At 29.9% G+C, this 15,819-nt stretch overlaps 1 protein-coding gene across 1 annotated transcript in view; it reads right to left on the bottom strand.

The window, feature by feature from the left end:
• Positions 1-358: 358 nt before the first annotated feature.
• LOC130450629 (alpha/beta hydrolase domain-containing protein 17B) overlaps positions 359-15,819 on the bottom strand; it is a 43,282-nt gene continuing 27,821 nt past the window's right edge. The window contains exon 3 of the mRNA XM_056789128.1: positions 359-11,759. Coding sequence (XP_056645106.1) covers positions 11,673-11,759 — 87 coding nt within the window. The 3' untranslated portion in view covers positions 359-11,672. The remainder of the gene's footprint in view (positions 11,760-15,819) is intronic.

Raw genomic sequence — 15,819 nt, 5'->3', positions numbered from 1 at the left:
TAAACTTTGATGGTGTACTTAAGTTTTTGTTGTCCAAACGACTCGTGTTGAAGCACCAAGTTTCAAGATATCAAATTACTGTCAGTCTTAATTCACTTCATACTAAAATATGTCAATTTTCTAAGCGTAAGGTTACACTGGATGATGATGTGTTCGATTTTTTAGTCGGATGAAAACAAAAATTTCATTTTTACGTCACTTGTCGTACGATCTAGAGGTCAATTTTTTTGTTTATGAGTTAACTAGAGAAGTAATTTCATGTTTTTATGCCGATTCAAAGGTCAATAATTAAAGGATTTTCATAACGGAAAATTGTGTAAAATTTATGGAAGTGGTAAGACAAATATAGAAAGCAATAAGTGAAATATTTTTATTTTTCTCTTAAAAAATATCTTTAAATCATATTCTATAAGTAGCTCTTAAATTTATTCCAAGATTTTTAGCTTAAGGGGAAACTTGTTTTTCAGAATTGATATTGAAGTTATGTTCAAAAAGTTTTTTCTTACCAATGGAAGAATTATGAAGGGGGCAAACCTATGTAATTATTATAAAACATTTGTTTAGATGACGCTATTTGATTTATCAGAATTGTCCATTTGTAATTTCCTGTTCCGAAAGCATATTCGACAATTCTCCTTTACAGTCGGTAGTTTAAAATTTCTTGTTTTTGAGTCATCCTTCTACCATTAAATTAGTTTCCAAATGATACATCATTGCCAAGTAGCCAAGGGCAGGCAAAATTGGAATTAAGTCGATCTGGAGCTAGTGGCAGAAATTTAAAAAAATTAGATATTTACTTTGAACTACCGTTTACGGCTATATTAATCTACTAGAGTATTCAAATAAATAAATAAACAGAAAAAAAGGAAAAAGTGAATATTCTGCTACTAGAAAGATAAGAATTGAGCACAGGAACAAAAATAAATATGAATTAAAAGATTTTAATATTATCAGCTCTATCACTTGTAGATATTATGCGGATGGGGTTAGATATTGAGCAGTCTGGTTATTATCAGAACAAAAAACTATTCAGACCATATGAAACATCTCTGACCTACAGTGGAATATCCAAAGCTAAATACATTGTTCAATTCAGAATACTACTTTAATGCTGCTTCATAATTTCAAAGTTTAATATTAAGTGAAAAACTTAATTGAAAGCTTCGGTACTTACTGAAGTATTAAGGTGATTTTTTTCTCTCCGATCAAGTTAGGGTATTAATTAATTTCTGCTCAATGTTACTAAGTGAATATTTAAATGTTGAAAACAATAAAAAATGAATATATTTCAAGGAGGAATTTTCTAGAAAATATAATTTGCGTTTATGTAATCATGCACCTGTCCGACAACGAATCGTACGAGTGCATACGAATAAAAAATCGCACGTGTCCACATCCCAAACACCCTTATCATAAAGGATATTTTAGACTTTTAGATGATATTGACAGTTTTGACTAAAATTTTTCATTATTTAACAAAATGGAATAGATTAATGAAGATTTTTTCAAGGTATAAAACCAATATAACTGTTTCATCTTCATGGAAAAGTAGCAATATAATCATATTTCATAATTGTAGCATCACCGGAGATGCCCCATTTCTCAAATATGTTTCTACCAATAATGATTTACTTTAAGTTCATATGTATTTTTTAATATAAAGATGTTAAGGAAAGTCAGTTGATACACAATATTTTCATTTATGATGGTATAAACGTGATAGATTGCAATTTGATCCAACAAAATACATTAATACAAAATTCACACTTATTATAAATATAAGAATATGTGTTATACTTATCCTGTTTTAAGTTACATGAAAACTTAAGCTTCTGTAAAAAAATATCACACACATTCAGAAAATTGCACCGAAAAGATAAATACTTAACTACTAACTACTAATAATTGGATTAAACATAAAACTATTTTCAATAATAGATGAAATTTGGATACTTTATCATAACTACTTATATGTAATGTAAAATATAATTAATACTTTTTGAGTAGTTTCAACGGAAAATCTTAATCTATTCAATAAGATTCATGAAAGAAATATTAATTTCCCACAAATATAGTCTAAATTGTTTTTATATCCATATGTGACAAATTCAAAGTTGCAAACATACTTAAATTATATAAAACTTGAATAATAAGCTTTATTACAGCAGAGAGTTTCAATACTTTGGTCACTAACAAATTAATAAATTAATAAACTTCGTTGAAACAGCTAGAAATAGAAATCACTAAAAACATTAATAATTTTTTCATTTGAAAATTTAATTGTTGAAACCTTTCCATATAAGCCGTACTCCAACTGGAAACGCAAGACTCAATACACGAACTTAACGGTTTTCCATCTGATTTTGCGAGTGAATGAGGTTCTGAAACGACCACCATTTTAAATGGAATGGAGTTGACTGATTAGCGTGAATTGTTTAAAAAACTCAATAACAGTTCCAACAGTTGCTAAAATGATCAAGAAATGAACCAGTACTTAGTTCATTTAAGTCCATTGTACTGAAAAGAATAATACGTAACTTCTAAAAAATATAACAAATATATTGACAATTGATATAAAAAGTAGTTTACACTGGGCCATAAACAAAGAATTTTTTGAAAATCTTATAAAGAAGCTTCTACTTGTTAGAAAACCGATGAAATGAATATATATGAGCATTACAATACGAGGCATATTTTTTAAGTAAGTACCGTTTTGCGATTCCGCCGCCGCAACCCCAAGGTCGGCGTTCCGTACATGCGCGCTGGTTACCTACATCTCTTGTCTACGCACTGACGCCATTACAGTCTGATTCTTCATTGTGTACGTTGTTTACTAAGTGTTTAAGGTGCCTCCGACAATCGTGAGTCCCGCCGAATGTGAAGTTATACGATTTCTTAGTGCCAAAGGCGTAAAAACGATCGATATTCGTCGTGAGATCCATGAAGTTTACGGACAAAATATTATGAGTGATGGAATGGTAAGGAAATGGGTGAGAGCATTTAAAGATGACCGCACAAATGTGATGATGAAGAAGGGAGTGCGCGTCCTTCGGTCGTTAATGAAGATTTGGTGCAGAAAGTGGACGAAAACGTGAGAGAAAACAGTGTTTTGTATCGCATTGTTACCGAGAACTACCGGAAATTGTATTCATGTTGGGTTCCTAAAATGTTGACGGATTTGCACAAAACCCAACGTTTAGGTAGTGCATTGACTTTCCTTGAGCGGTACCACAATGAATGTAGACCAAATTGTTACTGGTGACGAAACATGGGTGGCCTACGTCACACCAGAATCGAAACAACAATCCATGGAATGACGACATTCATCATCACCCAAAAAAGTAAAGTTTAAGCAAACAATTTCTGCCCGGAAAATCATGTGCACAGTTTTTTGGGACAGAAAAGGAGTATTGCTAGTGGAGTTTCGGCCTCGTAATGAGACAATTAATGCAGCTTCTTATTGTGAGACATTGAAAAATCTGCGTCGTGCAATCCAGAACAAAAGACGTGGCAAGTTGAGTAAGGGTATCGTTTTGCTGCATGACAATGCCCGTCCACATATGGCTAATCGGACCAAAGATCTTATCAAATTTTTCAATGTGAAATTCTAGATCATCCTCCCTAGAACCCTGATCTGGCGCCCAGCGACTACTATTTGTTCCTGCACTTGAAGAAATACCTGGGCGGTCAGCGTCTTCAAGACGATAACGAAGTCAAAACAGTTTTGGTACAGTGCCTCAATATTCACGAAAGTTATGTAGAAAAGTAGATTAAGGTACGGGTTTTATGAAAAAAAAAAAAAATTATTGCGATATCTTTGCACTTCTTTTTTTAATTCCAAAACGGTACTTAAAAAATATGCCTCGTATATTGTTCAACTTTTTTAAGGTATGATAGTTTCAAAGGCAAATTAATGCACTTGAAAATAATATAATAAATGTGTCTCAAATGAGATGTTTACATAGGTTTAACCATTAGGAAAAAGAATCCTGAAACAAACTCAATCATTCTATAGTTTACGTTTTTTCAAACACATTGGATATACTAAATAATTTCCTTAAAATTGTCACCAGTGTGCTTATACATTTCAGTACAAGACCAAATGTCAAAAACATTGTATTTGTTATCAAGTATGTTACCAAAATATGATATGTTAGAATTTTCATCATATATGTCGCTAATCACCAAGAGACATCAATAATGGAAATTTAATCCTCAAAATAAAATGTTTCGAATTTGACACAATAAAATCAATATAATAAAATAGTGAGTCAACGTTGTGGTTTATTAAACTTATCAATAATTTATAACTGTGACTACACACGTCACTCTAACAGAATTTTTAATAATTGTTGGCGAAAATCACGTGTCAGTAGATGGCGTTGAATTTGTCTTCTATAGCGGTGAACAACATTATAATCTGTAAGGGGGTTTGGTGCTATTTATTTTTTATGCGTTTTTAGTGATTGTGGTAGCATTTTCTTCATTTTTTCTTGTATGTTTGCATGGTTAGAACAAAAAGTTGTGTTTAAGAATCAATCTGAAAATGATGAAATTTGAAGTAACCCTTTTTAACATCATATAATAAATTGGAGATAATAAGTAGTTAAAAATTGGAAATTTAATTGTTCTATCAACTAACTATCAAAAAGGTGGACAAGAGTTTTACTGGCCACTAGAATAGGATTTTAACAACTATTAAATTTGTAAAATTACAACTTTTACCTTGTTTTTATTGTTTTGTGAACCTTATGGATGTGTGGTTGTTTTTATCTCAGAAAAGTACTATAAACAGGTATATTATTTTACTATTTAGACTAAAATTTTAAATAACACTTTTTATTGATTATCAAATAAAAAATTAGTCGTATTCTGGCTTTGTTGATCACCTCTATTGATGTTTAAAAGAAATTAGCAGATGTCGTCCACTTCTTAATTTTCGCGAATATCAAATGGTAATTGTGCAGTATTGTTATTTCTTGCAATACCATTTAATTCAACTAAAAATAGTTCTATTGTCGAAAATGATTTTTTCATTATATAAATACTGATGAATTACTTTAAAGAATTAGTATATTCATTAAAAATTATTAGTCCGCATAAGTCTTTCAGATATGATCACAGAAGTCTTCCTAGTAAAAATCGGCTAATGCAATAGTTCAATCCCAAAGGGTTTTAATAGATGGCGCTATTAAATGCGAAACGAATTTATTAAAATATTTTGGACAATTGCATTGGATAACAGTCTGATTGATACTGCAAACTATTTGCTAATCTCTCGCCAACTTATCAGTGTGTATAGTTATACATCGTAAAATGGTAATGCTTAATCATTCTATATAACCAAAATAAAGAGTGATTTATTAATTTTGTTGGTTATAATAAATAATAATCACTATAAACATTTGCAAAATTCACAATCATTTTTCTCCTCTAAAGAGTAAAATTGATATGTATGATTAAAGACAACCAAATATTAAAATACATTTGGATTTGATTAAACCCAATATTGGTGGAAACACGAAAGGCCTTTAGTGTGATGTTGAATTTGTGTTCTTTTTAAATACGAAAAAAGCAACATGTCAAATTTCTGAATATTACGATAAGGCGATAAAAAACTGAAACTAGAAACCAAAATATATAACTTCCAAATAAACTAAATAACTATAACAGTTGCTCCAAGTGGCTACAATTCAATTTTATGCATTGCTATGCAGATTCAAGATTTCTTATCGATCTCATAATCAATCTTAGATTGTTATATAATTCTGGAACATATTTTGCGGGAATTGCAAATTAGCCCAATGAGTTAGTAGGCGCGTATTAATTAAAATATTTTATAGAGAATAAGAATTTCAATGTAAAATCTCTAACACTCTACTGCATATAAACCCATACATGGTTCACCAGTTTTAATATATTTTTTTTCACGTTATATTGCACAAGCAATAATAATACGCATGGTGGAAACTTTAATTGTTATGTTGGCAATACGAAAATATTTTTTGTTGTCTATGGTCTAACGTCATTTTGGTTATAACCTCACTTTTCTAAGCGCTTGCGTGAAGTTCAACTCAGTGTCCGTGAAAACAATTTTCTAAATAAGAAAGTTGATAAAAAAGAAAACACGGTGCTGTTATTGTACTATTTAATATATCTGTTTTTTAATGGTTACTTTCTTGGATATTTCTATCATATTGGGGAGCTTTTTTATGAAACCATATATGATTTCTTATGCATTCTAACCTAACTTAATAATTTTTTAGCGGTACCATATATGGTTTCGTATGCGCTATTAATTTTTGACCGAATGGCATGAGATCGTTTTTCCTTGCTTGCAGAATGGATCCTGTTCATTTTATGGGTCTCAGAAGCATGTTAATACTATACCTGGGGACAGCCCGCTTAGTGATGAAATAGTTCATGGACAGAACACCAAACCAGAATAAACCACATGTATCTGCATTCTGCATTACCTGGGACATATAGCTAGAAGATCAGGAACAATGGAACGATTATTTATAGAAGAGAAAGAAAAACGCAAACGCTCAAGAGGCAGATCTCCAACTAGATGGGTAGACCAAGCAAAACCATTAATAAATATGAGTCTGCATCATGCCGAAAAGATTGCACAGGAAAAGCAAGCATGAAAACGACTGCTGATTCAAATATATGTAAATGGTGTCAATTCATCCTATGGAGGATAATGGAAAGAGGAGGAGACAATTTCAACGTCATAGACGATCTCTTGTTATGCCCGAAATAGATGATTGCAATAAAATTGGAATAAAAAAAATCAAAGGCTTTGGATGCAAATAATTTTGAATTTATTGGAACCAACGCAGTTACCAGGAGTTTATTGAAAAACACCAGTAAATTTTTTCTTGTTTTTATTTTCTGAGGATTTTATACAAACTACAATAAATCAACGTAATTCAAAACCCACACAAGATAACATAAACAAATGGGCTAACATAACCAAACAAGATATGGAGGAATTTATGCATGGTAATATTCATGTCTATAGTTAAATTACCTGCCTCATGATATTACTGGAACAAGATTTTAGGGCAGCCACAAATTTATAAAAACTATGAGATGCAATAGATTTGAAATAATAAAAAAAATACACTCCAATGACAACAATAATTATATCTCGTTGGGCAGTCTATGTCATAAGCTATTTAAAGTGTGCTCACTTTTAGATGGCATTAGGCAGCAACTTTTACTAGTACCTAAAGAGGAATATCTAGCAGTTGATGAACGGATAATCCCTACAAAAATTCATCATGACTTGAAACAATACAACCCAGCGAAGCCTCAGAAATGGGATTATAGGAGTCAAGTTCTTAGGGGAGTTTCAGGATTTAGTTGATTTTGATATTTTTGTCCATAAGCAGTTGAAGTAAATAATGAAAATGAAGTGAAAATATGGATATTGAAATGGTATTTTGGGGGTTACTCATATCAACAAATTGTTTATTTATTTATTTGACCTTAAGAGAATTCCACTAATATTAGGTTTCTCATTCTTATGGATTGTATGTGCACTTCCCGCTCTTGTTTTGATTAATTTCGTTTCTCATAATTCTACTCTAACGAGTGGAGATCTAGTGTAGAAGTTAGGTTTATTATAATTTATAGTGACTATACTAGTAAAATGGTAGTAAGTTGGTTAGTATTTACAATGAAATTTCTATGTTCAGGTAAATATTTTCCAATACTCTATATGTGGTTTCGTTTTGAATCCTGCTTAATAATTTCAAGATTGGATTTTGAAGCAGAACGAGATCTTCATTTAATATGTTAATGGATACTGCAATAGAATTAAACAAGTTTTCATGTTTGATTTAAAAAATGTACAAAATTGATAAACCTCCTCATTAAATATTGTATACCACCTCAACACATCTACTATAAATTCATTTCCCAATAAATCATATTAAATTAATATTTTAACTGCTCAATTTGGCTCATAGAAAAGTCAAATTCCTGTATTAAAAACAAAAATGATATTACACAAAAAGTTAAAACTAGCATTGATTTATTTAAATATCTTTTGATTATATTTTCCAAGTTATACACTTAAAAAATATTAATACAAAACAAAAAATCACGATTCTTGTTCTTATTTCAATGAATGTAGTATTCCGAAGAAGAAACCAACAATATTATAAACACTTTTTTTATTAAGTTTAGTTTTAAATGGAATAGTCTATATATTATTGCAAATTTGGATTTGATAGAATTCTGAACGTAAAATATACAGGTCAAAGAATATTTGATAGAATTAAGATAACTTATCACAGGGAACTCAAGTATACTATTTATAATATCCAAATTTCTTGAAAAACCATTAGTTTCCAAAATTAAGTACATTTAACCCCTTGTTAGTGTGGTAAGAAGGATTTTAGATTTGTAGAAGTTCTACTCTCTCTCCATCAATTACTTTAACAAAAATTATCTATCTATCTGAATAATTATTTAGGTAATGACAAAATAACATATAACTGAGTCGGAATTTCTAGAGCCATTGGTGATATTCATTCTGAACTCATTGTTTCACTACCACTCACAATTATATCTGGTTCTTTGGGATTTCTATAGGCCCCTTCATACTCGTTTCAAATAACCAGTGATTATAATTGACAATGTTGATGTGTGGTTTTGTAAAGTTCGATTGTGCAACCTTAATTATTTATTTTACTTGTTTATTCCATTCAGAAGTTTCAAACTAAGTGACTTTGAATCAAGTTAAGCAATTTAATGAATTTTAGAAATACTTGGTCAGTATAGGTATTGTTAACGTGGCAATATTTATTTCAAAAAATATTTACTAGCTCGGATTCACAATTTTAATTGAATATATTGTGTAGATATTCTTAAAATGGCACCAGAATCAATTCAATTATATCACACACAGACTTCTAACACCAGACTAACGGAGGTTAAGATGAAATACTAGTAGCGGTATTCCAGCTTTTAATATTAAATAAATTTATATTGAGGCAGTATGTAAACTAGGAATACGTTAGTAAAGAAAAAGTTCTAAAATTAGTATTGATCAATGATTAAGGGGGTATTCTGGTCTAGAAGTTTGGAAAAATCGATTTTTTTGCATAGTTTTGAACGCCTTATTTCCGGAGATACAGTAGTTTTTGTGACGTAGTGTCCAAGTCGGCCTGGAACGAGTTATTCTACTGGAATTGTTTCTCAAACTTCAAGCGCATTTTTCTCAAAACTACTTTTTTTGGAGTGGTTGATATGATATCTCAAGTTCTACCCGACCAATTCCTTTAAAATTTGGTGGGAATCTTTTTTATATACCTCTCTATTGCGTCTGCTTTGTATTTTAGAAAAATTCAATACGGATTATTTTTAGAAAATTCGAAAAGGTCAAAAAATTTTTTTTGGCTAAGGTCAAGCGACATCTTTACAGATTGAAAATTTTCAAAATTTTGTTGTTCTAGATCAGTACAAAGGCTGGAATCATATCAATAAGGGTGCACCGATTTTTTGGAGCCACCACTTAGCCGGCCTCTAATTTATTGAAATTCTGTTTTCTTTTCTATATTTTTTTGTATTCTTAAAAAGTCAATAAATATCATAAAAAATGGATAGTAAAAATGTTTTTCATTTTTTTTACGTTAGTTTCTAAAATGCCTAAAATTTAGGCTTCTAAACCAGAATACCCCATTAAGTATAAAAAAAAGTTTAGCAAATATAGATTAACGCAGAATGAAAATAATTCATAAGAATACTACTTCAATAACAAAAGAATCATTTTTTTGAACCAGAACTTCATGCATTTAGCATTTATTGTTGCAAAAATAAGCTAAATCTAATTAATAATATTAAATTCCATAATCCAAACATGTCAAATTTTATCAAGTTGACTGTAAAAAAGATTTTTATTTGTAAAAAGTTATTCAATTAAATGAGAAAATTAATCACGAGAATGCATTTTCTCTCAAATAAAATATAATGTAGAACTACTAAAATTACAAATAATGCAACAATATACACTCCCCAGCATTATTAACGCATAATTTGTTATTTGGTTAAAACTAATGAAAACCCCAAGTTTATTTCACTGGCTTAGTTTGCTCCTTAATATTTCTAACTGATAAAAGCTATTTTTCAATTCTTATCAATTAAAATTATTACCTATCCCAAAGAGGATGCTGCAGCTTCTGCTTCGATTGGAAAATATTTCTTGTAAGTACAAATGGCACATGTGTGCAATCTCTGAGTCTGGTCTTAAACCTAACAGAATTTCAATATCAAATGGAACTGTAGCATTACAGATTCTAGTTTTATCGTGCTACTTCAATGTATTATTCATTTGGCATATGAGGATTACCTCAATACTTAATATCCATTATATCAGTGAACAAAATAATAAATTTAACAAAAAACTAATCCCAGTTCCAATACTGCAAAAATACAAATACCACAAACAATGCCTGTCTTTACCCATTTTATATAATTCAGAATCAATACATTGTATTTTCAGAAAAATAACTATTGAAGTGCTTGACCAAGTTTATTGGGTATATTCTGAGCTTTCTATCATGTCTAGAAAATTTAAGTGCAATTAGAATAATTTTTGTCTTAGATTAATCAATCAATGTATAATTAATCATAAATGAATCAATTATAAAATTGAAAATATTAAGGCGTTCAAAATGAAAGTTTTTGCACATAGACTCCTGAATTTAGAAATCAATATTTATAAATGGTAGGTTTTAAGGTCAGTAAATTTGATGTTTATGTTGGACATTTTTATTATGAACTTTAATTCAATTTGCATCGATAAACTGAAAATTTTCCATTTCCAAAAGATGTATATATATATTATGAAGCTTATGAAAATATTCACATGGAAAGCAAGATATAGATTGGTTTTTCTCTCAAAAAGTTAGTAAATCTTCTCCATAAACGAAGAATTACTTTGAATTATATACCAGCTTAATAGCAGCTGGAAGTACCAGAAGTGTTAATTAAAACTATTCGAGAGCATATTTCCCAGGAAGTTTTCATAATTGAAGAAAATATATTTATTATATTATTGAATACAAAACTTTGCATTAAATATATTAATGAATATAGAAATCAATTGAAAATGTAAGTTATTAGTATATGAATGAAGAATGGGTTCCTGTATTTTATGAAGTTGTGGTTCCTAGAATTTAAAAAATAAATAACTTACAATACAACGATATGAACAGACAAGAAAACTTAAGTTTTCATGTAATACAGATTTTTCTAATATTGCATCACTTGACAGATTGTCTTCAAATATTCACAGTAGTTAAAAAGTCCACAGTTAACAATATATATATATATATATATATATATATATATATATATATATATATATATATATATATATATATATATATATATATACATTTACAGTAAAAAATGCAGATTATGGGCTAGCAAGTTGTCTCAAGTAATATACAATGACATGCAGTCAGGCGCTGCGACACTGACGGACTGCAGCATTTTTTAGGAGATACTAATGGAAAGTTGATTGTTTTGCAGGAAATCGGCTCTGGTGAATTGGCGGTCCTTGCCGATCCTGCATCGACTGGCTAAAGTAGTTTTTCACCTACCGAACTAGATGTACCTGAACTAAAAGTCACATCTTCTCCTGCTAGCAACTGTCAGTTATCATCTAATTCAACCATCACAAATTGCCTAAGCCTGTCTAAGTATACTGAATACATTTCCACGTCGTTATGGCCAGCACCCTACAAAAAACACAATTATAAATATTAGACATAATATGGTACTTTTCACACCAAATTAAAAAATCCCCACAAGCATTTTTCACAACTTTTAATGTCGACCTCTTTTTTCCGACCGTGTAAATTCCAGTTTATATTTTTCCTGGCTTCTATATTCGAACCAATTAAGCAATTCATTTATCTTACCTTTGGAATATACCCTAGCATACAAGTGAGTTTTTTCATATGATGGTCAATTAGTTACCATTAAGTGAAAGTTATATGATATTTGCACCATTTGAACAATCTGTGCAATTTGGCTCTTACTGTTTGAATATATCCCAGTATGCAAATGATGTTTTTCATATGGTAGACAAAAAATAACCCTTAAGTGAAAGTTATTGTTGAGTATGGTGTAATTAGATACTGACAAACATTATAGTAAAACTGAACAAATGGTGGTAACTGAAACACTTATGATTGTGCAAAATCATTAGTATTCTAAATGACCAATTGAAAATTGAAAATAAAAATTGAAAAAGTATACAAAGAATCAAATGTCCTTAAAAAGATGATTTTCTCTCTATTTATATTACAGGCTGATTGAATATAATACTTTTATACAAACACTGATATTATCCAAACACAATAATTTTATGAGCATTCTGATTTGATATATCACATTTAGAAAAATAAAATGTGTTTATTTTCTAAAAGATCAGATCATAAAGCTAAAACTAGGCAAAAAGTATGAATTCTATGATAGAAGAATTTTATCTAAAAATAATTATTGATTTGGTAGCAGGAACAGAATAGGAAGAGTAACACTTTTGAATAAAAGTTCAAAAAATGATCACAAAGAAATAAATTCTATAAACATAGACAAATTCACAAAGATATTTAGAATTTTAACCAAAACAGAAAATTCAGATTTGTTTAAAATTATTTTTGTTATAATTAATTTCATTCATGAAGAACACCTATTGTAAATTTTTACAGACACAAAACTTGATGCCAAACTTTTATCTAATCTACTTTCACGACCTTAGATATACAGTTTTTGAATTAAATTATTATAATGCTACCTTTTGCGTTTATGTTACTGTATGGATTTATATATATAAAACAGATTATTCAAACATCTCATCTTAATATTATATTTTTGGTGATCAAAAAATTGTACATGAACTTCATTTTTTGAATCTACATCTCACTATAACATCAGCTAGGCTTCCGATGCTAATTATGCAAATTTGAATGGGTTCTATTGCTCTCGTTGGATAAATATGATCGCGTGTCAAATAGGCTGTTGGAATTGACATCAACTTCTATTGAAGTTTATAGAATATATATGTCAACAACCGTTTACTCCCAAAGGGTCCATCTTTACGACCAATTCCGCTGAAATATCACAAATGCTGCTCTGGAGAAATTAAAAAGGTTAGAGAAAGCAGTAAAATAAATGTAGCATACTTCTCGCTCTCATAGGAAATTTGAATCCCACTTCTGCCATTCTTATCTTGCTCAATCTATAATTATTACCTTACATTCAACACACTTAGTCAATACTTGATTATACAGAGTAAATCATGAGGTACTTTAAATACTTTTACCATACCTCAAGAAAGATATAATGTGGCTACAAAAAAGTATCAACTCCTTATCTTTATAAATTTACAGAGTGATTTGTGAAATTTATCATAAGTTTTAATTGGTTATAGTGTTCAAGCCGCTAATTTGATTTTTCAAATTTTTTCATTATTCAATACACTACTATCAAGCATTTGCTAATATAAGAAATTCAAGGACCGGCTTTAGAAAAACCAATTTAGGGATTCATATTGAATATTGCACCCTGTACAATATTTTGTTTAAATGCATAAATTGAATCAAATTACAATAACGGTAAATACCAACCAACAAAAAATAGTAACTAACAACATCGAGCAACAATTTTAAAACAATAACTAAAAGTATGAAGTTAAGACGCATAAATAATAACGGAAAAAAGGGAAATATTGCAACAAAATAAATCTAATTTATAGTAGATTCCAGAAATGGAACCCAGTAGCTTCTACACATTTTTGTTGCCGAATTGTTAATTTTCGCATTAAATTTACGGATACTTTGGGGATCGTTTCTAATAATATTATACAAAAGTACAATTCTATCAATGAATTGTTGTCGTTTATCATTATTTTCGGTGTAAACTAGTTGCTTCAATGGCCCCCAAATATGGTAATAAACGGGATTGAAATCATGCAATCTTGAAGCCCATGATATAGGACCTTTACCTCCTATCCACCTGTTGCCATTAACATTATTTAGATGTTGTCTCACTGCCAGTAAAAAGTGGGGGGACACCCCATTATGCTGAAAATACATCCCTCCCATAACAATATTCGAGTTAGCAAGCAAATTCGGCAAAATATTGTGTTGAAACTTCAAATAGACCTGTCCTCCTAAAGGACCATCAAGAAAGTGATTTGTCTTCACGTATGATACCAATCCACATGTTAAGAGAAAACCTTGGCTTGAAACGACAATCTCGAATGGAATAGGGACTTTCTTCTACTCACGCAAGTGTATTAAGGGAATTATTTATCCCGTCTCTTATAATTGGGCTCCATCGGCAAATAGTGTCCTGTACAGCATTGATCGATGATTGTAAAATCCATCTAGAAAATTCCAACCTATGGATATCATCTCAAGGATGTAGTCATTGAACCATTTGAATATGATAGAGGTACAGATGATTTTTTTGTAAAACTCTACTCACTTTTGATTGAGGTTTTTGATTTACGACTTACTTGTCTAGTTATTATAGGGTTCAAGTAACAGTGTCAATAATGTCATCTTCCTACACTCCATCTACATGTCGTTCTGTTTTTCTATTAGGAAAAGTAGTGATGAGCGGGACTGGTGCAAAAAAATGCAAGACCAAGACCAGCTAAAGGTTTGCAAGACCAATACCAAGAGACTTATGCTAGACCAGCTAAAGAAAGGCTTGCAAGACCAAGACCAGTCTGCAAGATTCTTGCAGACTTGCTTTTTTAATTCATTCAATGATTTTCTAAATTAATTCTTACAAAATGTGTATTTCCACAATTTGTTTTCTGATTTTAAAACTTTTTAGTTATTGTTATTTGGTACAGTTGATACAATGTATTATTATCACACATAAAATTCTAATCATTTACAATCCACACGCACATGAGATTTGACCAACCAATTTAATTTATTATTTATCGAAAATAATTAACCAATTTTTTTCTAAAAATTCAAAATTGAAAAATAATTTTTTCTGTCCTTGGAGATAATACAATGTGACTGTATTTGAATTTATACATACATATTAGATTATGTTGTAGGTACTCATTTCAGTTAAAATACTCGAAATTTATGAAATTGGTACAAATTTTTACCTCATTATGTCATACGTCATTAAAAATTGAATGACAACATTGTCGCATATTGTGTCGTTTCCATTGGTTATTTATGTAGTTTGGAAATCACTTATTGCATTTGGAAACATATTATACAGGGTGCACCATTTTATACGAATCATTAAATTGATAGCTAATACCAGTCGAATGATTGATAGTAGTTAATTGCATCATGAAAAAATTTCAAAAATCAAATGTAAACTGTAAACAATTAATGAAGAGAAGTTAACACTTTTTTTGTAGCCACATGATATCCTCCTTGAGAGACTCTACATAATATATGGTAAAAGTATGTTTCTCCCGACTAACTCCATATTTCTGAATGTGTCACCAGATATTGTGAAAGGTCTATATCAATATATTATCTTAAATATTCATTTAAGGTAACTGACATTTTATACATTATTTTTTTGATATGGTTTGTTATATCAAGTGAAATTTCAAATAGATGGACGTATTAAAAAACGTATGAAAATTTTTGTAATATAATGTTAATATTTGCATTCATAATATTACAAAAGCTACAGTTCAATTCAATTAAAAAGTACTACGAAGGCAATTACAATTAGATGTATTAGTTAATTATCGGCCCAAATGTCTTACCACCCAGATATTTTCTTCAGGATAGAATATTCACA

This window comes from Diorhabda sublineata, chromosome X, assembly GCF_026230105.1.
Source record: "Diorhabda sublineata isolate icDioSubl1.1 chromosome X, icDioSubl1.1, whole genome shotgun sequence".
NCBI lineage: Eukaryota > Metazoa > Arthropoda > Insecta > Coleoptera > Chrysomelidae > Diorhabda > Diorhabda sublineata.
The sequence above is the reverse complement of the archived record's forward strand: the minus strand, read 5'-3'. Positions and strand labels throughout refer to the sequence as shown.